The sequence below is a fragment of the Quercus robur genome, chromosome 2 (genome assembly GCF_932294415.1).
Source record: "Quercus robur chromosome 2, dhQueRobu3.1, whole genome shotgun sequence".
Taxonomy (NCBI): Eukaryota; Viridiplantae; Streptophyta; class Magnoliopsida; order Fagales; family Fagaceae; genus Quercus; species Quercus robur.
This window is the reverse complement of record NC_065535.1, coordinates 7,345,985-7,372,353: the sequence shown is the minus strand read 5'-3', so window position 1 is coordinate 7,372,353 and position 26,369 is coordinate 7,345,985. Positions and strand designations below refer to the sequence as shown.

The 26,369-nt window shown below is 38.0% G+C and overlaps 1 protein-coding gene and 1 pseudogene across 1 annotated transcript; both read right to left on the bottom strand.

Moving 5' to 3' along the window:
* Positions 1-1,533: 1,533 nt before the first annotated feature.
* LOC126712134 (cytochrome P450 CYP82D47-like) lies at positions 1,534-25,900 on the bottom strand (annotated as a pseudogene).
* On the bottom strand, positions 14,758-16,640 carry LOC126712135 (uncharacterized). Its single transcript, XM_050411347.1, has 2 exons — positions 16,535-16,640; positions 14,758-15,949 (listed from the first exon to the last, which is right to left on the bottom strand). Exon 2 carries the CDS (start codon positions 15,947-15,949, stop codon positions 14,873-14,875), a length of 1,077 nt encoding a protein of 358 aa, XP_050267304.1. The 5' UTR covers positions 16,535-16,640; the 3' UTR covers positions 14,758-14,872.
* Positions 25,901-26,369: the final 469 nt, after the last annotated feature.

Here is a 26,369-nt window from a genome sequence, read left to right as displayed (position 1 = left end):
AATTTAAACAAGCATCTTCATACATTTTACTGAATATTTTCATATAATGTACTCACGCATATCAACATCCACTAATTTTTCTAATTTTAATTAATGTTCAATTATTAGCCTATAAATAAAAATTGTACTATGTTAATGCGCATGTTACATTAAGTTTAAATTATTATATTAGTTTAGAATTGTAGCATTTTTTTTTTCCAAATATAAGTATAATATCTATATTATTGAAACTTGAGTTTTAAAGTAATCTTTTGAATTTTATCACTTTTATTATTTTTTTAGGGCTTATAACTCTTCTTATAAAAAAAAAAGGGGGGCTTATAACTCTTATTTCTAACGCCTGTTTTGTTTATAGTTTTCAGCCCAAAACTAAAGATTTTAGCCCAAATAGAATAAAATTTCATACTTTTTTAACCTAAAAATTAAGAAAATAAAAATAAAAATTTGAGCCTTTGAAAAAGTGACCTACAAAAGAATCAATATAAGTCACAATTAATCCAAAATGGACCAAATAAACTAAAGTGGACCAATTGGACACATGTAGACCAAGTTGACCGAATTGTACTAAACTGAACCAAATTGATTGAAATTTTTTTTTTAGAGAGAGTTTCAACTTATGGTGTCCGTTTCTGATGATAACTCTTTTTATCATCAAACCAAGACACAAATCAATTTTTTGTGTAGGCAGGGATTGAACTCCAAATCTCTTATACAACCATCAAAGACTTTACTAATTGAACTAACTAGAATCCACAAACTAATTAAACTTGACCGAAGTACTACATTGATTTAACTCAAAAAATAAAAGTGTAACAGTAACAAATGACATGCTTTAACTTTTAGATATTATATAGATTGTAATGTTCGTTTGTACATTAAAACCGATTGAATTGTAGTTGTAGTTGAGTTTTCTTTCTATCAACAATAAATGAGTTTGTTTATAGACAAATGTTCAAGCTTCTATAAGTGAGTTTCTAAGTGTGTTCAAATAAATTTCCAACTTGCTAATAAATAAGAAAAAAATTCAAACCTGTACCTACAGACTTGGATGAATGGTGTCAACCCATGAAAATAAATCAATTCTAGGTTGATATAGCATCTCGCAACTTCATTGTCTAGAGAGAATGAATTTTGACATGACAAAATTTTTTATTATTTTTATACATATGATAAGATTTAAACCTGTAACAGGTTGTAGCTAGCAAACAAATGCTCCCCAAAATGAGATAAGATTCTAACTCCAGATCACCTACTCTAATATCACAATAAATTATTGATTATCCCAAAAATTTAAATTGTTACGAATACTAAATTTAATCATTAACTAAAATTTAGACTAATCTATTTTAACTTGAGAATAATATTTAAAACTTTGACATAATAGTTTTAGCTAAAGAAAACAAATATATTTATAGTGATCTCTACGGAGAAAACACACAACTTTGTAGTACAACTCATAAGATCAAAGTTTTTTGTTTATTATTTTCATATTACATATGAATTGATACTATTTGTCATACTATATCATTCAAATTATGCATATGCTTGAGCCGCAAGACGAGGAGTAAGGTTGACTTCCAATGGGGTGGCTTTTAGGTTGGTAAGTCCAACTTTCTCAGTCATGTCCACAGGTTCATCAGATGGAGTCCCAATTTCGAAAGCATGCAACAAGGTAGCTAATATGAGTTGTGTAACTTGCAGAGCAAATGAAATCCCAGGGCACATTCTTCTACCGCTGCCAAACGGTATCAACTCAAAATGTTGGCCCTTAACGTCAACATCCTTGTGAGTTGTAAGGAATCTTTCAGGTCGAAATTCAGTCAAATCCACCCACACACTTGGGTCATGATGGAGTTTTGGAACATTAACAAGGAGTCGTGTACCTGATGGGATGTTATAGCCAGCCAAAGGTACAGTCTTCCAAAGACTCATGTGGCACTAAGAGTGGTGCAGCAGGGTATAAACGCATTGTTTCATTGAGGATGGCTTGGAGATACTCCAAAATTTTCACATCTGATTCCTTCACTTGCCTTTCTCTACCAACTTGGATATCTAATTCTTGTTGAGCTTTTTTTAGAGTTTCACGGTTATTAAGAAGTAAAGAGAGAGCCCAGATCAATGATATTGTTGTGGTGTCTGTGGCCGCTAAGATAAGGCCCTGCAGAAGTAATATAATTGGATTGTAGGGAATTAATAAATAGCCTACAGAAGTAAAGGGAACCCAAATTTTTCTACGTTGATGCCCTAAAGTTAAAATATAACTCAACCGAATTACGCAGTAATAACAATTACTAAAAATAATAATTCAAAAGTTTCAAAACGTGATCCTAACTCCACATCCACAACGACAAGAGGGAATCAATTGTTCAATTTTATTTTTTAAGGATCCAAAATGTCGTCCTAACCTTCGACAATTTTGTCTTCTTGAGCGCTTTGGTGAATGATTTATTTGAAATGTTGATCTTGGACCAAAGATTTTGAATGGACTCATCGATCATTTATCAAATAGCTAAAGAAAAAGAAAGACAAATCCAAAATTTGATTGTTTCTTTCAAATCTCTGGACGTTACATATGTGTGACCTCTTGGCCATCTCATAGGATATTTTGGATAAGTATTCAAAGTAAGGGAGTTAATACTGTACTGGAAGCCATTTCAGTTTGCTAAAAAAAATGAAATATTTCAGTAACAATTAATACTTGCTCACCATTTAGGAATTATCGCTAATTAATATACTTTTTTTAAAGAATCTGAATACTAAGGATCTGTTTGAATACCACTTATTGTTGAAAACTGAAAACACTATAGCAAAATAATTATTAAATGTATGAATAGTGCCGTGAGACCTATTTTTAACGAAAGTTTTGTTGAAAAAAGAGGTTTGTGGGTCTTGTAAACAGTGCACAGGACCAACTGACAGACGTTGGATGCAGTTGAAAAATCATTTCAGCTGTATCCAAACGTTCATTAAGTGTGCGTTTGGATTTGGATGAAAATTATAAATTATTTTACTATTCAGCTTATTTTTGTTACTATTCATGGGTCTCATTGCACTTTTTGGTACTATTTATGAGTCTCACTGTACTATTTCAACTAACTTTTATCTTTATCTACAATACTTTCAGTGACAAATTTTCAGTTTCAGTAAAATAAGTGGTATTCAAACAAACCCTAATACTAGTACTAAAAATAATAGTCAAAATAATAGCATAGATTATTTTCTTTTGGACCAATGGCATATCAATGACATCATGGCACTTAGAGCATCTCCAATAGATGCTCTATCTCTATTTTTTTCTCCAAAAAAGCTTACTGTTCACACTTCAATAGCCGGTCTAAACACAAAACTTTTCCAAATTTTTTTGAAGTTGCTACAGTAGTTCTCTTAATCTAGAGAACACTGTAGCAACTCCAAACCATTATTTTATCTTAAAAAAAATACCCGTCTAAATAAAAAAAAAAAAATTATTTCTCTTTCCTCCTCTCTTCTTTGTTCATCTATCTCTCTCTCAAACGATAACACAATCAAAACACAAACACAATAATAGTTCAAGAATAGGGAAAAAGACAAATTTAATTAGAACAAGAAATCTAAAATCAAAATAAAAACAATAGATCAAGAACATGAAAGCCTATCTAAGCTCCATTGTAACAACAAAGTGAATCAAAACAAGAAGAGAAGGAAGAAAAAAAAAAGAAAAAGAAAAAAAGAAAAGAAAAGAAAGATAGACGAAGGCCAATCTCTCTGTCGGTTGTGTGTGTGAGTGAAGTGAGATGAAGAAGAAAGAAAATAAAAAACAAAAATGGAAACATCGAGGAGAAGTCAAAAGATCATGGTCGGCTGCGTGTGTGAAGTGAGCCAAAGAGGAAAGAAAATAAAAAGAAAAAGGTAAGCACAAAAGAAGAGGAGAAAGAGAGAGGGAGGTTCTAGAATCAAGTGGAAAGTAGAGATAAAAAAAGGAGAGGAAGGAGATATATGGGTATACGTGTGTGGTGGAGAAAAAACAAGAGACCAAAAAAAAAAAAAAATGGAAACGTATGGATGAAAGAAATGAAAAGAATAAGAAATGACCATTTAGAAATACTACCACAATATTTTCACAATAAATTTTAAGTAATTAGCTAATATTGGTGAGTAAAAAAATAAGTTCAGCGATAGGTTCAAATTAGAACTCGTAACAACTTTTCACATAAGATTTTGATATGATTCTTGTGAAAGTATTGCGAAAAATGTTGTGAATATGACACTTTTCATTGAAAAATATAATTGTTGGGAATGAATATAGAAAGAATAAATGATGACAAAAAAAAGAATAAAGAATGAATGAAGAAATAATATTTAAAAGAGATAGAGAATCTCTTTTGGAAAATGTATTTGAAAAAGTGGGTAACTAAAAGATAAAAATCACTGTTCATTCTCCAAAACAGTACAAAAATTTGGAGAATCTGCTGGAGATGCTCTTACATATGGTACTAAATAGTTAAAATTTGAAAATGAAAGTTTGAAACTGACTTTCACGTGGGTTAGGCAGAAGACACACAAAACAAAGAGGAAATATAATTGGGAACATGAAGGCGAAATGATGGTAGCAACGTCAACGTGAGCAACAATAAGTTACTGTGGGAGGAGAGAGAGTACTTTTTAGTTTTTAGATTTAAATCAGATTTTGTAACTTTTGTTTTTTTTGGGTTCGGTACATATTTATCGGCCGGAATCCGATATTTTCTCCGGAATAAAGGAAATGACTCAATATGGTCTAGTATTTAAACTAGAACGAAACAAAAGTGTTTTCGTACCACTAAAGTTGGAGGAACAGAAAATACTGTCCATACTGGTCGATACGGTATAGTATCAACTCCTTTGATTCAAAGTAGTTAATACTTTACCAAATAAAAAATTAAAAATAAAATTAAAAAAATAAAAAACTACATTTGTCAGTGCATATCCTTTTTTTTCTTTTTTCTTTTTTGAGATTGTCAGTGCATATCTGATGTTAGAGATTGTTCACACAATCATTAATATATATATATATACCCATTGTCCACAATTTTTTATATACACCGACACGTAACATATGAATACGTAATATCTGTTTTAACGATATACACTAATTAATGAGTGTGTCATGAACAGTAACTTATCCAATATTTATCAAGGTTTCTAGTGGTGTATAATTTATACGGAATTAATATGGTTATGATAAAAAAAAAGGGGGGCAAAAAAAAATGAGAGAAAAGAAACCCTTACCAGGCATGTAGCTTTGATGATTGTATCCGCACCATAACTGGAAATTTCATCCTCGTCAGTAACAGTGGACAACAAAACATCCATGAAATCATGGTGTTCCTTCATCCCACCAAACAATTTTCTCTGCTTATGTTCTTCTAGCCATTCTCCAACCATTTGATCCAATTCTTTGGCTGTCTTCTTCATAGCTTTCTCATGCCCTCCCATGTCCAACCACCTTAGATAAGGTAGTGCATCTGACACCGCAAATGTCCCAGTCAAATCAAAAAACTCCCTCAACCCCTTTCGACATTGATCATTTCCTTCATTCTCATACTTGGTTTTAGCCTTACCAAATCGCTTCCCTACAACCATCCTTGAAAGTTCAAATAGTGTATAAAACACCCTTGAACGTTTAGACCCCCAATAACAAAAATACCAATTCAAGCTTTATAACAAACAATAAGTGTGCGGAAAATGAACATAAGCTATAAGCAGAATTGGTAAACAATCTAAGCCAATTAAAATCACATCCATAGTAGAAAATAAAAGGTAAAGATTAAGGGAAGAGAGATGCAAACACAAGGACAACACAACAATGTGTTATCGAAGAGGAAACCGAAGCCCTCGGCGTAAAACCTCACCGCCGCCCTCCAAGCGGTAAGTAATCTACTAGAAAATGTAGTTGGGATACATGAACAGCAACAGACCCTCCAAGCCTAATCTACCCAGTGTACCTAAGCCCTCCAAGCTTCTTGCTCCAACGAGGTTGCGCCGAACCTATTTCTTTTCTAGCTTCCCGGATTCCGCTACTTGACCATAGCATCAACCAATGTGAAATTGGTTCCTTTCTACTGCTTCCCAAAACACCAAACACCCCTCTCATAGTAATGGATATGGTGAGAAAAGGTTTTGGTAAAAAGCCTCTCAAGGATTTAACAATGGAGAGGAAGAGAGTAGAGGAATTTGAAGAGTCTCTTAAGTGAAGATTGTAGATGAATCAATCTTGTTTTTCTTTAAGGTTTCTCTCAAAAAAAATTTTCTCAAAGTTCTCTTTCTTTCATGGGTATAAGGGGTTTTTACTGGGGTGAGAATAGAATGTGAAGAGTTAGGTTTTTCAAAACAAGGCTGGCTCGCGGCTTGGCCTCGCTGCTTGACTGAGTCGCGAGTTCCAGCCGCAAGATAACTAAACGGCCAGTTGTCCTATTTTGTCCTGTAGTACTCCAGCTAGCATGACGCTTCAACTTTTGGCATGCCTAGCACGTGTGTAGCTTCTGGCGGCTTGCAGCCGCGAGTCACTCGCGAGATCCAGTCGCGAGTCTCTATTTTTCTTGCGCACTCTTAATCATTTCTTCACACTATCTCACTCACTAACCTTACAAGAATCCCACCTAAATACTGGGTTACTAATTGCTGAAATACAAGCAAATTTGGCATGGAATAAAGCCAACAAGATGGTTGATTAAATTCAACCTTACAATCTCCCCCTTTGGCTATTCCATGACAAAACCCTAAAATAGACTCTAGACTTAACATGTGAGTTGGGAACAGTTGAACATAACTCACTCACACCTAACTCTAGAAACTGTGAAGCTCTTGAATCATATGAACATGAATCTCCTGAAACACAACAATACACCATGATCATTGTATGCAAAAAAACATCAAATGCATATGAAGCAGGTATGATGTGATCAAGCAAAGATGGAGTTAAAAAACAAATCATGGCTTGATCAAACAAGCAATCACTACAAGGTAGTAACCACAATACTTATTCACACTTGGAATGAACACTTGGACATACAAGCTAATAAGATCAATGCAAATTACTTGCATGCCCAACACTCAACCAATGCATAATACACTAAGTAAATGCATTTAGGAACAATCCTACAAGAGCACTAGAGTGACAGTACTTAAGAGGAAAATGCATGACATTTAGTTAGAAGTATTGATTTAACAAAGCATAAAGGCTGTATAAAGCATGGTACAAACCATAAAGCCTATAAATATGAAAACAAACCCTAAAAGCTTACAAAAGCAATATGGGTACAAACATAAAAAGCTAAATAACAACTTAAAGTAAAATATTTAAACTGCTTGTTGAAAACTCCCCCTTAGATGGTTTTCTCCCCTTTTGATCAAGCTATCACTCCCCCTTTCATTGTATTCCCCTTATGACATCATCTCCCCATTTTTGTCATGGAATAACTACATATCCTCTTCTAGCTTCCTCTGAATCTGATCCAATTGAATTTGTAGGGAGGTAAACTTCATAGCCCACCAAGTGTTGTGATGGTGTAAAATAGATGTGAGTCCAAACATCTTGGTACTCAACTCGTGGACAGATGTCACAATGTTGTTGAGTTTTTCGTTAAGGGAGAATGTGCTAAAACCACTGTGAGATGTGGAAGTTTCCGGTTTGAGCCTCTTCTGACTATGACCAATGCTTGCGTTGAATGTACGCATGTTGATTGGACTCGGTTTTGTGCAGGGAGATTCATCTGCTGTTAGGTGAATTCCTTTAAGCTTCAAAATCCTAGAAATGAGACAGCAAAAAGAAACACATATTCGTGACTCAGTTCATAGAACCGTTTTGCGGAGAACATGAAAGATATGAGCACAGATGTCAATCTCCACATCAGAGATTAGGTCATGAAGAAACAAGGCACGTCCGAGGTTCATATACCCAGTGCTGGATAAGGGGTACAAGTTGTGAAACATCACTATTGTAAGCACTCTCAGTTTCGGAGGAAGAGAGGAAACGCTGACTAAGTTTCCATTGGATGAGAATTCCAAGTCTTGTCCAAGATCATCCCTAAGTAGTTCCTCATCTGGACATAGATCATCATAAACCGATGAGTTTTTAAGCATTGGCCGGTTGATGTGAAGGATCTCTGCCAAATATATAGGAGAGACTGAAAAACTTTTTCTCCTAACCCAACACTTAAGTTCTTTGCCTTCCACAATTGTATTGGCATAAAATTCTTTTACCAAATTCTTATAAGCTTCATCTAGATTGGAGAGAAGGTAATTCCAATCCTTGTGGGCAAACCATTTTGGAATGTCAGTGTCATGAAGTGACGATTGATCAACAGGTCTTTCCAGTAATGGTGTAGCATTTTGGAAATAATTCTCATGAGTCTAAAAGGCAGCATAGGATCTAAACTTGTTGGGATCGAACACTCCTGATGGGGAACGAGTCCTTTTTGTTTTAGGTGAGTAGTCATCAACATCAATGATAGGCTCCTTTCCTTTGGGACTACCTCCTTTCACAGCTGCTTTCTTGAATGGAGACATTTCCAGTTTGCATCATGTAATAGAGGAAAAAAAAAAACACAATCCAAAAGACATTATTAGCAACGGGTTAGTTTCAAAATATGGATAATGAGGAAAACCCTAAAAACTAGATGGGAATGTCCAGAAAAATGACAATGAGTGTTCGTGCGACATTAATGACCCAATGTTGTCACAATATAAAGTAGATCAGTATATAACCACCGAAAAACACACAATGAAGACACCAGACAATCAGATACCCAAATACAGTCAAGAGATATACAAATATCATAGAGAGCACAAAATCTATGAGGAAAGGGCAATAACTGTGAAAAATAATGAGTAGAGGACAAAACCCATACCTTTCCCTGAAAATTGAGAAAATGGTGACAAAATAGTGGAAGATTTTGGAGTTGACCACGGTGGTGTTGAAATATTGAAAGTGAGACCAGAAAATGAACAGCCACAGGATGCAAGAAAAAAAATTAAGACCCTTTTTGTGAACTGTGTTGAAAAAGAGTTTTTTTTTACAAACGATGCAATTTTTGCGACTGAGGTAAGTCACCAGACAGTCGCCAATTTCACCCACCAAAACACTTCAAGGCAAAAGTTTTGAAAAATTTGCTAAGTGTTTTTCGCGACTAGAAGTCTCACTTGTGAGGGAGTCGCGAGCTGAGCCGCGAAAATCTCTGTGTACCCCTCGCGACTGGACCTTCCACTCATGAACAAGTCGCCAAAACCGACCCGCAAGCTCACGATTGTGGCATGCGACTTGTCTGACCCGTGACTAAGTCACCAAAACAAGGCAACACTGTTTTTTGAAATTTTTCAGTTTTTGTAAGAACAAAATACTTTCCAAAAACAACTAAAATACTCAAAAATCTTTTTGTGTTTGAATCAACAAAGATTGAGCATGTGAAAACACATTTTATCAAGTACAATCACACAAATGAATATGACATTCATTGAACATAAACTTGTGTGTTGTGTATGGATATGAACAATGAGATAGTCCTTCGTCTAATGTGAAGCTTCAATGATCAATTCAACCAAGGCATACACAATTAGCACTAGATCATGTGACCCATCTCAATTATAGAAGTATACATATATGACCTCCCACAAGACTTGATTACATAACTTGGAGCTTTATATTTGGCTCCACTTTCAATCATAACATTTGATCTTTTTGATCATTTTCAAACAATCACCTCTTATTGTGAGAATGATATTTGATATTTCACCTTGATGAGATAGCCTTTGGCTTTTTGAAAAATCATACACTTTATTTTTGGTCGCTTTCCCTTTTTCCTAGTCGAATACTAGTATGTGCGACAGGCTTTTGCAGCTCAATATCTCTTTACATTTGGAGATTTATATTTGGTGAGCTCTTTTTAGCAAAAAAAAAATAAAGAGTGGGAAGATATATAGGCACAAGTCTATGCATGTCTCAAGATCAACATAACCATTCACTAATCATTCATGACAAGTTTGAAGATCTATTTACAACAGTCACATAGATTTCAAGATTTCTTCCACAGTGATAAGAGTGCAAAGGAACAAGCTACGCTCATAAATGCACAAAGCCATTAGCACAAAGGTACAAGGCAAAACAAGTTTTGAGACAAAACTCAACAATGTCAATCAAACTTTTTGATTTTCTACTTTTTATGTGGTTTTTGGATTTTTGACACAAAAGAAGAAAAAGATTGATCAAAAGCAACAATGTAAAAACAACAAAAGTAGACAAAGCAATTAACAATCAACAAAATCATGCTATACAGATAGCCAACAAAGTAGTGCGTGCCCCAACAAACAAAATAACACAATATAAATAGGTGAAGCACACATCACACAAGAGATTCAAGGAATTGTACCAACACCAATGGTCTTACGGAGGGATTCAAACCGTGGACCATCGAGAGGCTTGGTGAAGATGTCCGCCTTTTGATTGTCTGTGTGTTTGAATTCAAGACACACAACTCTTTCTTCCACCAAATCTCGAATGAAATGGTAACGTATCTCTATGTGTTTAGATTTTGAATGCTGGACCGGGTTCTTAGAAAGATTGATGGCACTGGTATTATCACAGAAGACACACATGTAGAGAGAGACACAGAATTTTGTTTCTTGCTCATCCACGAGACAAGATTGTTACCAAGGTAGAAGTAGCCTCCTAAAGTACTCTTCCGATCGTCCACACTACCAGCCTAGTCTGCAACTGAATACCCGGCAAGGCAAGCATTTGAGTCTTTTGAATACCACAAACCATAATCTGGAGTTCCATTGATATATTGTATAATTCGCTTTACCGCAATCAAGTGTGATTCCTTTGGAGCAGCTTGATATCTAGCACAAACACCAACGCTGAACGCAATATCCAGTCTACTAGCTGTAAGATAGAGTAGACTCTCAATGATACTCCTATACAAGGTGGGACTCACTTCCACCCTGGAAGAATCAACATTCAGTTCAGTAGACGAGCTCATGGGAGTGGAGGCATGTTTTTTGGAGTCTAGTCCAAACTTCTTGACAATGTTTCTAGCATACTTTTCTTGTGAAACGAATATGCTTTCCTTCTTTTGTTTAGCTTGAAGGCCCAAGAAAAATATGAGCTCCCCCACCATACTCATCTCAAATTCTTTCTTCATCTCCTCAGAGAATTCTATAGCCCGATCATCAATGGCAGCCCCAAACACTATGTCATCAACATATACTTGAGCCACAAGGAGGTAATCTTTATCATTCTTGACAAACAAAGTCTGATCGCCATATCCCCTTTTGAATCCTCTATTCAGGAGGTAATGTGTAAGCCGATCATACTGTAAGGTTGAATTTATTCAACCATCTAATTGGCTTTATTCCGTGCCAAATTTGCTTGTAATTCAGCATTTAGTAACCCTGTATTTAGGTGGGTTTGTTGTAAGGGTAGTGAGTGAGATAGAGTGAAGTTTGCTCAAGAGTGTGCAAGAAAACAGAGTGTCGCGGCTGGGACTCGCGGGTGGACTCGCGGCTGCAAGCCGCCAGAAGCTGCACACGTGCCAAGCATGCTGGAAGATGAACAGTCATGCTAGCTGGAGCACTACAGGAAAAAACAGGACAACTGGCCATACGGTTAACTCGCGACTGGATCTCGCGACTTGGTCAAGCCGCGAGGTCAAGCCGCGAGCCACCCCTGTTTTGGAAAAACCTGACGTTTCACATTCCTCTCCACTCTAGTATAAATACCCCTTTAACCCACGATTGAAAGAGAGCTTCCAGAGAGAATTTTGAGAAAGAAACCCTAAAGAAAAACAAGATTGTTTCACACACAATCCCTACCTTAGAGTCTCATCAAAATCCCTCACTCTCTTCCTCTCCATTGTCAAAACCTTGAGAGGCATTATACCAAACCTGGTTCTCACCATTATCATCTCTGTGAGACAATCGTTTGGAGTTCTGGGAAGCAGTTAGGAAGGAGCCAATCTTCATTGGTTGATGCTACGGTGTAGTAGCGGAATCCGGAAAGCTAGAAAAGAAAAAGGTTCGGCGCAACCTCGTTGGAGCAAGAAGCTTGGAGGGCTTAGGTGCACTGGGTAGATTAGGCTTGGAGGGTCTATTGCTGTCCTTGTATCCCAACTGTATTTTCTAGTGGATTGATTACCGCTTGGAGGGCGGCGGAGAGGTTTTTCGCCGAGGTCTTCGGTTTCCTCTTCGATAACACATCGGGTGTTATCTTTGTGTTTGCATCTTCCTTCCTCTCTATCTCTGCCTTTATATTATCTGCTGTGATTTTATTATGTTATGGCTTAGATAGTTTTTATCCTATTTCACATTATAGCATATGTTAAGTTTCCGCACACTTGTTGTTTAACATATTGCTTGTGTTGGTTAAGTTAATTTTTGGGGGTCTAAACGTTCAAAAGTGTATTGGTACACGTTTTTGAACTTTCACATACCAAGCTCTAGGAGCTTGTTTTAAGCCATAAAGGGCTTTCTTCAATCTCAACACATGATCAGGAAAGTGAGGATCCTCAAAACCTTTGGATTGTTCAACAAACACTTCTTCATTCAGGTATCCATTTAGAAATGCATATTTTACATCCATTTGATAGAGTTTGAAGTTCATAGTGCATGCAATGGACATAAGAATTCGAATAGACTCAAGTCTTGCCACAGGAGCGAAGGATTCATCAAAGTTTACTCCTTCTACTTGAGTATATCCTTGAGCTACTAACCGAGATTTATTCTGTATTATCTCTCCATCTTCATCAGTCTTGTTTTCGAATATCCATTTAGTGCCAATGACATGAACATTTTCAGGCCTTGGAGCAAGTTCCCACACATCATTTCTCACAAATTGATTCAGCTCTTCATGCATTGACTCAACCTAATTCTCATCTTGGAGAGCTTCTTCTACCCTTTTTGGCTCCAATTGAGCAAGATAGCAATGGTATGTGAAAGTTCAAAAACGTGTACAAAAACACTTTTGAACGTTTAGACCCCCAAAAACCAATTTAATCAACACACGCAATATGTTAAACAATAGTGTGCGGAAACTTAACATATGTTATAACATGGTATTGATTAAACAACTATCTAAGCCACAACAAAATAAACCACAGCAGATAATGTAAAGGCAGAGATAGAGAGGAAGGAAGATGCAAACACAGCGATAACACCAGATATGTTATCGAAGAGGAAACCGAAGACCTCGGCGAAAAACCTCTCCGCCGCCCTCCAAGCGGTAATCAATCCACTAGAAAATACAGTTGGGATACAAGGACAGCAATAGACCCTCCAAGCCTAATCTACCCAATGCACCTAAGCCCTCCAAGCTTCTTGCTCCAACGAGGTTGCGCCGAACCTTTTTCTTTTCTAGCTTTCCGGATTCCGCTACTACTCCGTAGCATCAACCAATGAATATTGGCTCCTTCCTAACTGCTTCCCAGAACTCCAAACGTCTGTCTCACAGAGATGATAATGGTGAGAACCAGGTTTGGTATAATGGCCTCTCAAGGATTTGACAATGGAGAGGAAGAGAGTGAGGGATTTTGATGAGACTCTAAGGTAGAGATTGTGGGTGAAACAATCTGGTTTTTCTTTAGGGTTTCTCTCTCAAAATTCTCTCTGGAAGCTCTCTTTCAAACGTGGGTTAAAAGGGTATTTATACTGGAGAGGAGTGGAATGCGAAACGTCAGGTTTTTCCAAAACAGGGGTGGCTCGCGGCTTGACCTCGCGGCTTGACTAAGTCGCGAGTTCCAGTCGCGAGTTAACCGTATGGCCAGTTGTCCTGTTTTGTCCTGTAGTGCTCCAGCTAGCATGACTGTTCATCTTCCAGCATGCTTGGCACGTGTGCATCTTCTGGCGGGTTGAAGCCGCGAGACCAGTCGCGAGTCCCAGCCGCGACACTCTGTTTTCTTGCACACTCTTGAGCAATCTTCACACTATCTCACTCACTACCCTTACAACAATCCCACCTAAATACAGGGTTACTAAATGCTGAATTACAAGCAAATTTGGCACGGAATAAAGCCAATTAGATGGTTGAATAAATTCAACCTTACAATCTCCCCCTTTGGCTATTCCGTGACAAAACCCTAAAACAGACTCTAGACTTAACATGTGAGTTGGGAACAGTTGATCAAAACTCACTCACACCTAATTCTAGAAGCTGTGAAGCACTTGAATCATATGAACAAAAACTCCTGAAACACAACAATACACCATGATCATTGTAAGCAGAAAATTATAAATGCATATGAAACAGGCAATATGAGATCAAGCATAAGATGAAGTTAATAAACAAACCATGGCTTGATCAACCAGGTGAACACCACAAGGTAGTGATCACAGTGTTCATTCACACTTGGAATGAACACAAGGACATACAAGTTAACAAGCACAAGGCAAGACACTTGTATGTACAACACTCAACCAATGCATAGCACACAGGGCATATGCATCTAGGAACAATCCTACAAGGGCACAAGAGTGACAGTACATAAACCACAATGCAGAACATTTGGATTTAAAATACTGATTTCACATAGCATAAAGGCTGCACTTAAGCATGGTACATACCACAAGGCCTACAAAGCTATGCATAAAACATAAACCCTCAAAGCTTACAAAAGCATATGGGTACAAATACAACAAGAACCTGAATAACATCATCAAACATATATAAAAGTTTTATCCAAGAATATATGAAAAGAGTTAGAAACAGTTTATACACCAAATCCCAGTGTATTAAAAACAAACAAACAAAAAAATATAAAAACACTAATTACTCCCCCTCAACAAATTACTCCCCCTCAAGAGCTGCTTTTCTGCTTCAATTATCAATGAACTCTCTCCCCCTTTTTGACATGGAATGGCCAAAGGGTCACTGGTCATGCTGAGTTGTGAAGCTGTCAAGTGTAGCAGCCAAGACATCAATCTGGTCTTGCATGGCTCTCATTCTGTCAGAATGCTCAGTCTGGACTGCCCTGATCCCATCAAGCCTTTCCAGAATGATCTGGAAAGCATCTGGAGGTGCATCTGCAGAAGTTGAAGCTCTGGACCTCTTGCCACTCCTCCTTGGTGTTGAGGTGGATGCATGCCCTGCTGTCTCTGCATCAGTCTCCATTGGGACTTCCTCTCCTTCATCACCTTCATCTTCTTCTCCTGGAAGCCTAACACTGATCCTTTTGCAGGTAAGTTTGTTGATTGCAGAGGGTGTAGACATGTGACTGATGTCTTGAGGAATTTGAACACCCTTCCTTCGAAAAATTCTCATTAGGAGACTAGGAAAGATCAGTTTTGGTCTAGATGTTGTTCTTGTCTCATCCACAATGATGTCAAAGATGTGGGAACTTATATCTATGAAGTTCTTCTCTTTGAGATCCATCAGAAAAATTGCTCTAGCACAATTGATTGTGGTCAACTTCCTAATAGGATAAAGGTTAAACATCATGATTATGGTTAGAACCCTCATGTCCACTGGAAAGGCAGTGGTATTCAAACACTTCCCTTCTCTCTGCCCACCTATTCTCTGTTGAACTGTTTCAATAGAGACACTCCTATCCTTGAAATTGACAAACTCCTCATCATCCAAACCCTCAAGCCCTAGTACATCATCTATGACATGTGCATCCAAGATGAATTCTTTCCCTCGAACCCAGCAATTTAACTCATTCTCCTTTATCACAGCATTTGAATAAAATTCTCTAATCAGAGGTTCACACACCAAAGGAAAATCACTTAAAAGTTTGTCCCATCCTCTTCCTTCAAAACAACTGGGAATAAAAGTTTGCCTTAAATCATCCAAATCCACAAATCTCTCTTGAATGATTCCTGCATTCAAGAAGTTATCCTTGTATCTCTCAAAATGATGAACTGACCTAAACAATCTAGGATCCATCTTAAGTCTTTTGTCAGCTTTCTTCGCAGTAGATTTCTTCTTCTGGGGTGAAGGGGCCATCTGTGAACAATCAGAAAAGGCCACAACAACATATAACAATATATGTGCACAACCAGTTAGTACCATGTATTTAACAGAGAAAGATATCAATCAAACAATGTGAACTTCAAACATTTAACCAGCAAGCAATTTAGTTCAACCATATAGATAAACTAATCCTAGGATAGGAAACACATGAACAACATGGTGAAGCCATCCTGAAGGCAGATGAAGGACATTGAGGCAAAAAAAAAAGATATGACAAACAAATAATATATAGAACCTAACATGGTCTTCCCACAGATTATCAAACAAAGACATGCACATCTTGCAAAGGAAAAACTCACAACCTCAACAGAACCAATAGTAACATCTCAACAGCTCAAAGTTCAGATTGAATATGAAAGGAAAACTTAGCTAAGCACAAGAGCAATAGGACAATGACTATCATAAACACAACCTATAACAACAGAATCCACAAGCTAAGCAAGAACAAAGAGCAGAGACCGAACCACAAACCCATGTCAAAAACACAATCAAATGCGAAAAATCAAGGGTAAAAGCACAAAATCAAGTAGAAAAGAGTGAAAATCAGAAAACCCATACCTGGAACTCGACGATTTTGGGCTGTAAGGATGCAACACAAGAGATTGGAAAAGGGAGCACGGAGTGTTTGGGAGGGAGAGTGTTTAGAGAGAAGATGAACAGTTACAAAAATTCGAGGGAAAAACTGAAAAAGTTTAAAAAACTGCTCCTGTTTCTGCAAAACACGCGATTTTCGCGACTGGTTCAAGTCGCCACACAGTCGCCAGATCAAGCCGCCAAAGCACTCAAGAGGAAAATTTTGAAAAATTTGTCTAAGTGTTTTTCGCGACTGGAAGGTCTACCCGCGAGTGAGTCGCGAGCTGAGCCGCGAAAATCTCTGAGTGAATCTCGCGACTGGACCTTCCACTCGCGAACAAGTCGCCAAAATTGACCAGCGAAGATGCGACTGAGGCTCGCGACTTGACACACCCGCGACTGAGCCGCCAAAACAGGGCAAAACTGTATTTTTGAAATTTTTCAGATTTTTTTCAGCAAAACACTTTCCAAAAACACCTAAAACACTCAAAAATCTTTTTGTGCTTGAATTAACAAAGATTGAGTATGTGAAAACACATTTTATCAAGTACAATCACACAAATGAATATGGCATTTATCAAACATAAACTTGTGTGTTGTGTGTGGATATCAACAATGAAATAGTCCTTTGTCTAATGAGAAGCTTCAATGATCAATTCAACCAAGGCATACACAATTAGCACTAGATCATGTGACCAATCTCAATTATAGAAATATGAATATATGACTTCCCACACAACTTGATAACATAACTTGGAGCCTTTCATTTGACTCCACTAACAGCCATAACATTTGATCTTTTGAGGCAATCATCTCTCATTGTGAGAGGGATAGACAACATTTTTCTTTGAAGAATAGGCCTTTGGCCTTTTTTGAAAGAAATTTCACTTTTAATATAAAGTCGCTTACCCTTTTTCCTAGTCAAATACTAGAATGTGCGACAGGCTTTTGCAGCTCAATATCTCTTTTCATTTGGAGATTTACATTTAGTGAGCTCTTTGTAGCAAAAAAAATATAAGAAGTGGGAAGAGATATAGACACAAGTCTATGCAAGTTTCAAGATCAACATAACCATTCACTAATCATTCATGACAAGTTTGAAGATCTATTTACAACAATCACATAGATTTCAAGATTTTTCCCAAAGTGATATGAGTGCATGAAAAACAAGCAATGCTCGACAATGCACAAAGCCATTAGCACAAAGGTACAAGGCAAAACGAGTTTTAAGACAAAAACTCAACAAAGTCAATCAAGAGTTTTGATTTTCAAATTCTTTATGTGATTTTTGGATTTTTGACTCAAGAAACAAAAAGATTGATAAAACACAATTAAGAAATATTCACAAACAAACAACCAAAATCAAACAAAAACAGCAAGCATACCAGACAAACATAGTCACAAAGCATAGGAAGTATTAATGCATGGACATGTTGTAATGCTTATGCATGAGTACCCCTTTTTACCCACACGTCACTTGCGTTTGGGGTGATTTCCTTAAAGGATTGGGTACGGGAGTTAGGGCTTTCAAACCTTCGTGAGAAGCTTTCCAAGCAGTTGGTGAAAGCACCAATCATCTTCATCACGTCCATCATTCCGGGATCTCCATTTTGCTCTCTAGGTTGATCCCCTGCCCAAGTTCTCCTATCAATTCTTGGTCCTCCTGACCTTTGAGGAGTAGCACTGTTCTTTGCTCTCAGCTTTTGGCAATTCGGTCGAGTGTGCCCTTGAAGTCCGCAATAATGGCACACATACATTCCTCTAGGACCTCTTTGTGGTCGAGGACGTGACTTGGCACGAGACTCAGACCTGCCCACATACTGATTACGATGATTCAGCATCCGTTGGTCCACCACATTCTTCTTCTCCTCCACCTCAAGCTTCACACCAATAGGATCAGCTGCAACTGGATCTTTGGCTTTGACAAACTTCACTTCTTTGGTGACATTTCCAGTTGAACTACTTCCTCCGCTATATCCCAGTCCGGATTTGTCTGAGAAGCTCTTTTGAGAAGATATAACATCGTCAAGCTTCTTGGTGGTGACCCTCTCTATTTTTGCATTTGCTTGAACAACCTCACTTTCAAGAAATCTCACTTTAGTGTAGGCTTCGGACAGCTCACCATTAAGAGTTTCAATCTCGCATTTGGCCTCCCTATACCGGATTAGGAGACTTTTGTAGTCCTCCTCAGCCTTCTTCATCTTTCTCACAGCAGCCTTGGCCACCCTTGTGTATTCACCAGATTTCTCCAAAAGTGAGTTGTAATTTTCTTGAAGGGTAGCTGTGCTTTCTTCTTCTTCAACTTCCGATTCTTCAACAATTCCTAGTGAGTCATCCTCACTATGTTCTCCAAGGTCTTGAACAAGCAAATTCAATTCATCCGAAGACTCAACATGAGCAATAGTCATGAAGGCTGAATAGTTCCCTTCTCCATCACAGCTCTCTTCAGATTCTGAGTCGGATGAGTCTGAATCACTCAAGGTCGTGGCATACACCTTGCCTTTTGATTTCAAATAATTAGGGCATTCCCTCTTGAAGTGTCCATGCCCGTTGCATTCAAAACAAGTAACACCTTGTGTGGATTGGGATTCTTTTCCATCTTTCCTCTTGAAATCCCTCTTCTCCCTTCCAGAATTTTGGAAATTTCTCTTATCATCAAATTTTCCATTGTTTTTGAATTTCAAAAACTTCTTGAAATTTTTAACAAGATAGGCTACATCCTTGTCAACCATATCTTCTCCTGACGAGCCTTGATCTTCCACCTTCTCATTAACGGTCTTTAGAGCAATGGATTTACCCTTCCGTTGATTTGGCAGCGACATTTCATAGGTCTGTAGAGAACCAACCAGCTCCTGCACCTTGATGTCGTCAAGATCCTTGCTCTCTTCAATGGCTGTTACTTTGGCACGGAAGCTTTCCGGCAATGATCGAAGGATCTTCCTTACAATCTTAGAGTCCTCCATCTTCTCCCCCAAGTTAAACTTACTGACAACCACTTCATTTAACTTCCCATAGAACGAGTCGAAAGACTCATCCTCACTCATCTTGAGTTCCTCAAACCGAGTGGTCAGCATTTGTAACTTGGTATCTTTCACCTTCTTCGTGCCTTCATAAGTTGTTTCCAGAATCTCCCATGCAACTTTGGCAATGGTAATGTGAGAAATCCTGTGAAATTCATCTGGAGACACACCACAGAAGATAGCATTTAGTGCTTTACTGTTAGCATTAGATGCAGCAAGAGCTGCCTTATCCCATGTGGATTTGGCTGCCTCAGGTTTGGTCCAACCTATCTCAACAGCATCCCACACGGATTCATCAATAGAGCATAAAAAAGCTCTCATACGAACCTTCCAAAATGCATAGTTACTTCCATCAAAATATGGAGGTGCATTAAGGGATTGAGACCTATCCATCTCAAAAAGAAAGGGAGTCAAGGATCACACAATGGTAATAAAACCAAACAGATGTGTACCCGCTCTGATACCAATTGAAAGTTCAAAAACGTGTACAAAAACACTTTTGAACGTTTAGACCCCCAAAAACCAATTTAATCAACACACGCAATATGTTAAACAATAGTGTGCGGAAACTTAACATATGTTATAACATGGTATTGATTAAACAACTATCTAAGCCACAACAAAATAAACCACAGCAGATAATGTAAAGGCAGAGATAGAGAGGAAGGAAGATGCAAACACAGCGATAACACCAGATATGTTATCGAAGAGGAAACCGAAGACCTCGGCGAAAAACCTCTCCGCCGCCCTCCAAGCGGTAATCAATCCACTAGAAAATACAGTTGGGATACAAGGACAGCAATAGACCCTCCAAGCCTAATCTACCCAATGCACCTAAGCCCTCCAAGCTTCTTGCTCCAACGAGGTTGCGCCGAACCTTTTTCTTTTCTAGCTTTCCGGATTCCGCTACTACTCCGTAGCATCAACCAATGAATATTGGCTCCTTCCTAACTGCTTCCCAGAACTCCAAACGTCTGTCTCACAGAGATGATAATGGTGAGAACCAGGTTTGGTATAATGGCCTCTCAAGGATTTGACAATGGAGAGGAAGAGAGTGAGGGATTTTGATGAGACTCTAAGGTAGAGATTGTGGGTGAAACAATCTGGTTTTTCTTTAGGGTTTCTCTCTCAAAATTCTCTCTGGAAGCTCTCTTTCAAACGTGGGTTAAAAGGGTATTTATACTGGAGAGGAGTGGAATGCGAAACGTCAGGTTTTTCCAAAACAGGGGTGGCTCGCGGCTTGACCTCGCGGCTTGACTAAGTCGCGAGTTCCAGTCGCGAGTTAACCGTATGGCCAGTTGTCCTGTTTTGTCCTGTAGTGCTCCAGCTAGCATGACTGTTCATCTTCCAGCATGCTTGGCACGTGTGCATCTTCTGGCGGGTTGAAGCCGCGAGACCAGTCGCGAGTCCCAGCCGCGACACTCTGTTTTCTTGCACACTCTTGAGCAATCTTCACACTATCTCACTCACTACCCTTACAACAATCCCACCTAAATACAGGGTTACTAAATGCTGAATTACAAGCAAATTTGGCACGGAATAAAGCCAATTAGATGGTTGAATAAATTCAACCTTACAGTATGTTACATGATTGGCCAAAAGGATGTTTCCTTTTCTGAGGCGAAGACCTTCATCTAAAGACCCTATAATGTTGCTATCCGGATGGTTCTTAATAACTCTTGATGATGGCTTCTTTGATGTGGAGACTTCATCATTCCGTGAAATGGGAGGATGAACTTCTGGAGGAGTGAGAGGACTTGATGTTCTAGACATTGATCTTGTTTCCATTCTTGGGTTTATAGGAGTTGATTCTTCTTCCGGTGTAGATCCTTTAACTTCTATATCAAGAGCTTCGACCTCAACATTGGGTTCTTTAGTGCTCAACCCTTCTCCATCATCAATCATCTCTACCTTTGTTAAGGCATCATCAATTTTGACATTAATGGACTCTATTACTGTCTCAATTCTCTTGTTGAAAACCCTATACACCCGGCTAGTAGTAGAGTACCCAAGGAAAATACCTTCATCACTTTTTGCATCAAATTTCCCAAGGTTCTTCCGATCATTTAGAATATAACACTTGCTTCCAAACACTCGGAAGTACTTTACTCTGGGCTTCTTTCCATTCCAAATCTCATAGGTGGTCTTCTTTGTTCCCACTCAGAAGAATATTCTATTGCCAATGTGACAAGAGGTGTTCATGGCTTCTCCCTAAAACTTTTGAGGTATTTACTTGTTTAGTAGCATAACTCTTGCCATTTCTTGAATCACCCGATTCTTTCTCTCTACCACTCCATTTTGTTGAGGAGTTTTGGGGGCTGAAAATTCCCTTTTGATTCCATTCTTTTCACAAAATGACTCAAATCTTGCATTCTCAAATTCCTTCCCATGATCACTTCTTATCTTAAGAATAGGAACCCCTTTCTTGTTTTGTAGTTTCTTGCAAAGGATTTCCAACTTTTCACATGCTTCTGATTTTTCTCTAAGAAATTTAACCCAAGTGTATCTTGAGAAATCATCAACAATGACCATGATGTACCTCTTTCCTCCTAGACTTTCAGTTCTTGTAGGCCCCATTAGATCAACATGAAGAAGCTCTAAACATCGTGAAGTAGCAATTACATTCACCTTGTGATGGCTTGCCTTTGTTTGCTTTCCCATTTGGCATGCACCACAAATAGTCTTCTTCACCTTTCCAAACTTTGGAAGTCCCTCAACTACTTCAAGTTTAGATACTTTAGCTACTTGTTTGAAATTTGCATGCCCAAATCTGTGATGCCAAAGTTCTAACTTGTCAACACGAGAACTTCTACACGAAATGAGTGTCGTAGGAACTACTCCATAGCAATTATCTGTAGTCCTATTTCCCTCCAAGACTTGAATCCCTTCTTCATTGATGATTATGCATCCCTTCTTTGAGAATTGGATAAGGAAATCCTCATCACATATTTGAGTAATGCTCAAAAGATTTGCCTTCAGCCCTTTGATGTATAAGACATCTTTCAATAGAGATAATCCAGGTATCTCAATAGTTCCTTTGCCGAGAACTTGAGCATGACTTCCATCACCAAAAGTCACATAGTCACCAACCTTCTCTTTGAGTGTCTTAAACAGTGATTTATCTCTTGTCATATGACGAGAACACCCGTTATCAAGATACCATAAGCATGAATTAAATACCTTCAATGAGATATGCACAAATAAGCTTGCATGAGACAAACATTCTTGACCTTCAAACAGAATTTTATCTTCAATTTCCATGCTTCTGTTAGATTGACATTTCTTTTTCAGATTATCAACCTTCTCACACAATATTCTATTTTTTCTTTTGTACTTCTTAATCAAAGATTTAGATTCATATATGCTATTGTGTAAGATGTGATTCTTATTTTCAAAATATTTCAGAATGTGAACAAATATCCTAGCATATTTCTTTGTTTTTAATAACTCTAAGAGTTCATTGTTAGGACACCCTTCAAACATATTCATAGAGTCATTATCACAAACACTTAAACCACAATTCAACATGGCCTTTTCCATAGCAGCATCCATAGCAAAGAGGTCTAGGATCGCACTTTGGTAATCAAACCACAACAAGTGCACCCGCTCTGATACCAATTGAAAGTTCAAATAGTGTATAAAACACCCTTGAACGTTTAGACCCCCAATAACAAAAATACCAATTCAAGCTTTATGACAAACAATAAGTTTGCGGAAATGAACATAAGCTATAAGCAGAATTGGTAAACAATCTAAGCCAATTAAAATCACATCCATAGCTAAAAATAAAAGGCAAAGATTAAGGGAAGAGAGATGCAAACACAAAGACAACACAACGATGTGTTATCGAAGAGGAAACCGAAGCCCTCGACGTAAAACCTCTCCACCGCCCTCTAAGCGGTAAGTAATCTACTAGAAAATGTAGTTGGGATACATGAACAACAATATGTTAAGGACATATTTTGTGTAATTGGCTAATCCTTTGACAAAACGCACTTTACTTGTAATTAGGTAGATCTAGGATATGTTTAATACTTCAAGGAACATGTTGTTCAAGTTTAGTATTAAAGCCATGAAGATTGGACCAAGAAACAAGTGAAGAAAAGTTGTTCATTAAAGCTGGACAGATAGCTTGACACCTGCTGATAGATAGCTCGGCAACTGCTCGACACCTCTCGATAGCTGCGGACAGATAACTCGACACCTATCGATAGCTGGTGGATCGATTGAGAAAGCTTCTGTCCCCTCGACGCCTGCTCGACACCTCCTCGATAGCTGTATCTGTTAAAGTTTAAAGCTCGACACCTGCTATCTATCAAGGTTACGGAAATCAGAATTTTCAGATCTGATTTTTGGGTCAGACTTCTGTATTTGTATAGGGTTTCTTTTCTCACAACCCTAAACCTATATAAGGCTTATTTTATTGGCCGTCACATAAGAGAATAATAAGGAGAACATATGCAAAAGGTGACCGAAGCCTTATTCTCTCTGAAAGAAGCTACTGTGTATTTGCGTCTTAGGGTTTTGTAACCAAGTGCTTCTAGATCTTCATTGTTGATGAAGTGAAGAACTTTGCAGCCAACATTCTTCTTCTAGTTGGTGATTAAGTCATGTACTAGGATCCGCGCAATTGGTTAGTCACGTATTGGGATTCGTGCATCAAAGGGTAGCGTTCATATATTAAAGGGTTCAGAGCTTCTGAAATGGTAGAAGGTTTCTGCTGTGAGTTCATCTACGGGGATTGTAGAGTCTAGGGATAAAGGTTTTGTACTAGATCTGAAACTTCTCTTTACTATAGTGGATTGCTTTTTGGGAAGGTTTCCCCCCAGGTTTTTTACTGTGAAACTAGTTTGTTTCATTGGTTTTCCTGGGTTATCATATCTTGTCTTATTTATTTTTCCGCTGCATGATTTTGACATGATATTGATGTTTATTTGTTTTAACAAGTTTTACTTATAATAAATCTAATTAATAACTTGGATTTAAAACTTGTTAATTCTATCAACCGGGGTCTAAATTTCCCAACACAATAGACCCTCCAAGCCTAATCTACCCAGTGTACCTAAACCCTCCAAGTTTCTTGCTCCAATGAGGTTGTGCCGAACCTATTTCTTTTCTAGATTCCCGGATTCCGCTACTTGACCATAGCATTAACCAATGTGAAATTGGTTCCTTCCTAACTGCTTCCCAAAACACCAAACAGACCTCTCACAGTAATAGATATGGTGAGAAAAGGTTTTGGTAAAAAGCCTCTCAAGGATTTAACAATGGAGATGAAGAGAGTAGAGGAATTTGAAGACTCTCTTAAGTGAAGATTGTGGATGAATCAATCTTGTTTTTCTTTAGGGTTTCTCTCTCAAAATTCTCTCTGGAAGCTCTCTTTCTTTCATGGGTATAAGAGGTATTTATACTAGGGTGAGAATGTAATGTGAAAAATCAGGTTTTTCAAAACAGGGCTGGCTCGCAGCCTGGCCTCGCGGCTTGACTGAGTTGCGAGTTCCAGCCGTGAGATAACTGAACGGCCAGTTGTCCTATTTTGTCCTGTAGTGCTCCAGCTAGCATGACGCTTCAACTTCTGGCATGCCTGGCACGTGTGAAGCTTCTGGCGGCTTGCAGCCGCAAGTCACCCGCAAGATCCAGTTGCAAGTCTCTATTTTTCTTGCGCACTCTTAAGCATTTCTTCACATTATCTCACTCACTACCCTTACAAGAATCTCACCTAAATACAGGGTTACTAATTGATGAAATACAAGAAAATTTGACACGGAATAAAGCCAATAAGATAGTTGATTAAATTCAACCTCACAATCCTAGATACCATATTTAGTGTTGTGTACCCAAACCATCTTTCCATTTCAACAAACACCATGTTTTTCTTGCCCAATAGCTCAAATATCTCTTTAATAGAATCATTTACCTCAGCCTCTCTAATGTATTTGAGCATCTCAAGGCGGTGGTTTGAGAGGACTTCCAGCACGACCATCTTTCTCACTTGGCGCCAATAGCGACCGTAAGGGCTAAACCCAAACATGGCGTAGTTGTAGCCCAATAGTTCTTTAACTATCTCCTAACTACTTACTACTAGAGTTCGATGCACACCTAACCAGATAGTGAAGATTGGTCCATATTTGTCAGCTATGTTACCCAAGGTAATATGGGGTGGTTGTGACCCTCCTAGTAGGTGGAAGTGGCCAATCAAAGGCCATGCACTACTAGCTTCTGGTGGAACTTTCCTTCTACTATCGGATTTTTGAACTCTTCTTGATATCCTTAAGTATGAAAGAAAGAAGAGAAATAGGAAAAAGGCGAAGATGCTGGCCATAGAGCTCATAGAAGATAGAAGCTATGAAGGAACTTTGTAAGAGAAGGAAGAGCATATGTTTGCTATTTATGGTCCCTTGGCTGCAGCGAAGGGGTTTTTATAACATGACATTTCTTATTTCTTTAACATTTTGTTTAGGCACACACCAACCTTAGTGAAATTTAGTGTAATGTGACATAGTCTCCTTACTTCGTGTGATGTATTTGAAGTATATTGAACTAGTTAAAAACTTGGTCCAACAAGGTTTGTATCCATTCTATTATTTAATTTTTAAAAAAAATTATTTTTTTTACCATAAAATTCTTGATTAAATTGTGCATCACACCAATATAATACTAATGTGAAATTGATAGTTTTTAGACCCCTTAAAACACAATTGGATTAACCTAGGTAATTAGCCAAGTTGTTACTTAGTCCAATTTAACAAAACTAGGTTATCACAATCAAAACAATCATATCATGCAAAACAGCGGAAAGA

Excerpts from the sequence above, each read along its gene's own strand:
- LOC126712135 (XM_050411347.1), bottom strand. The coding sequence starts at position 15,949 with ATGGCCCCTTCACCCCAGAAGAAGAAATCTACTGCGAAGAAAGCTGAC.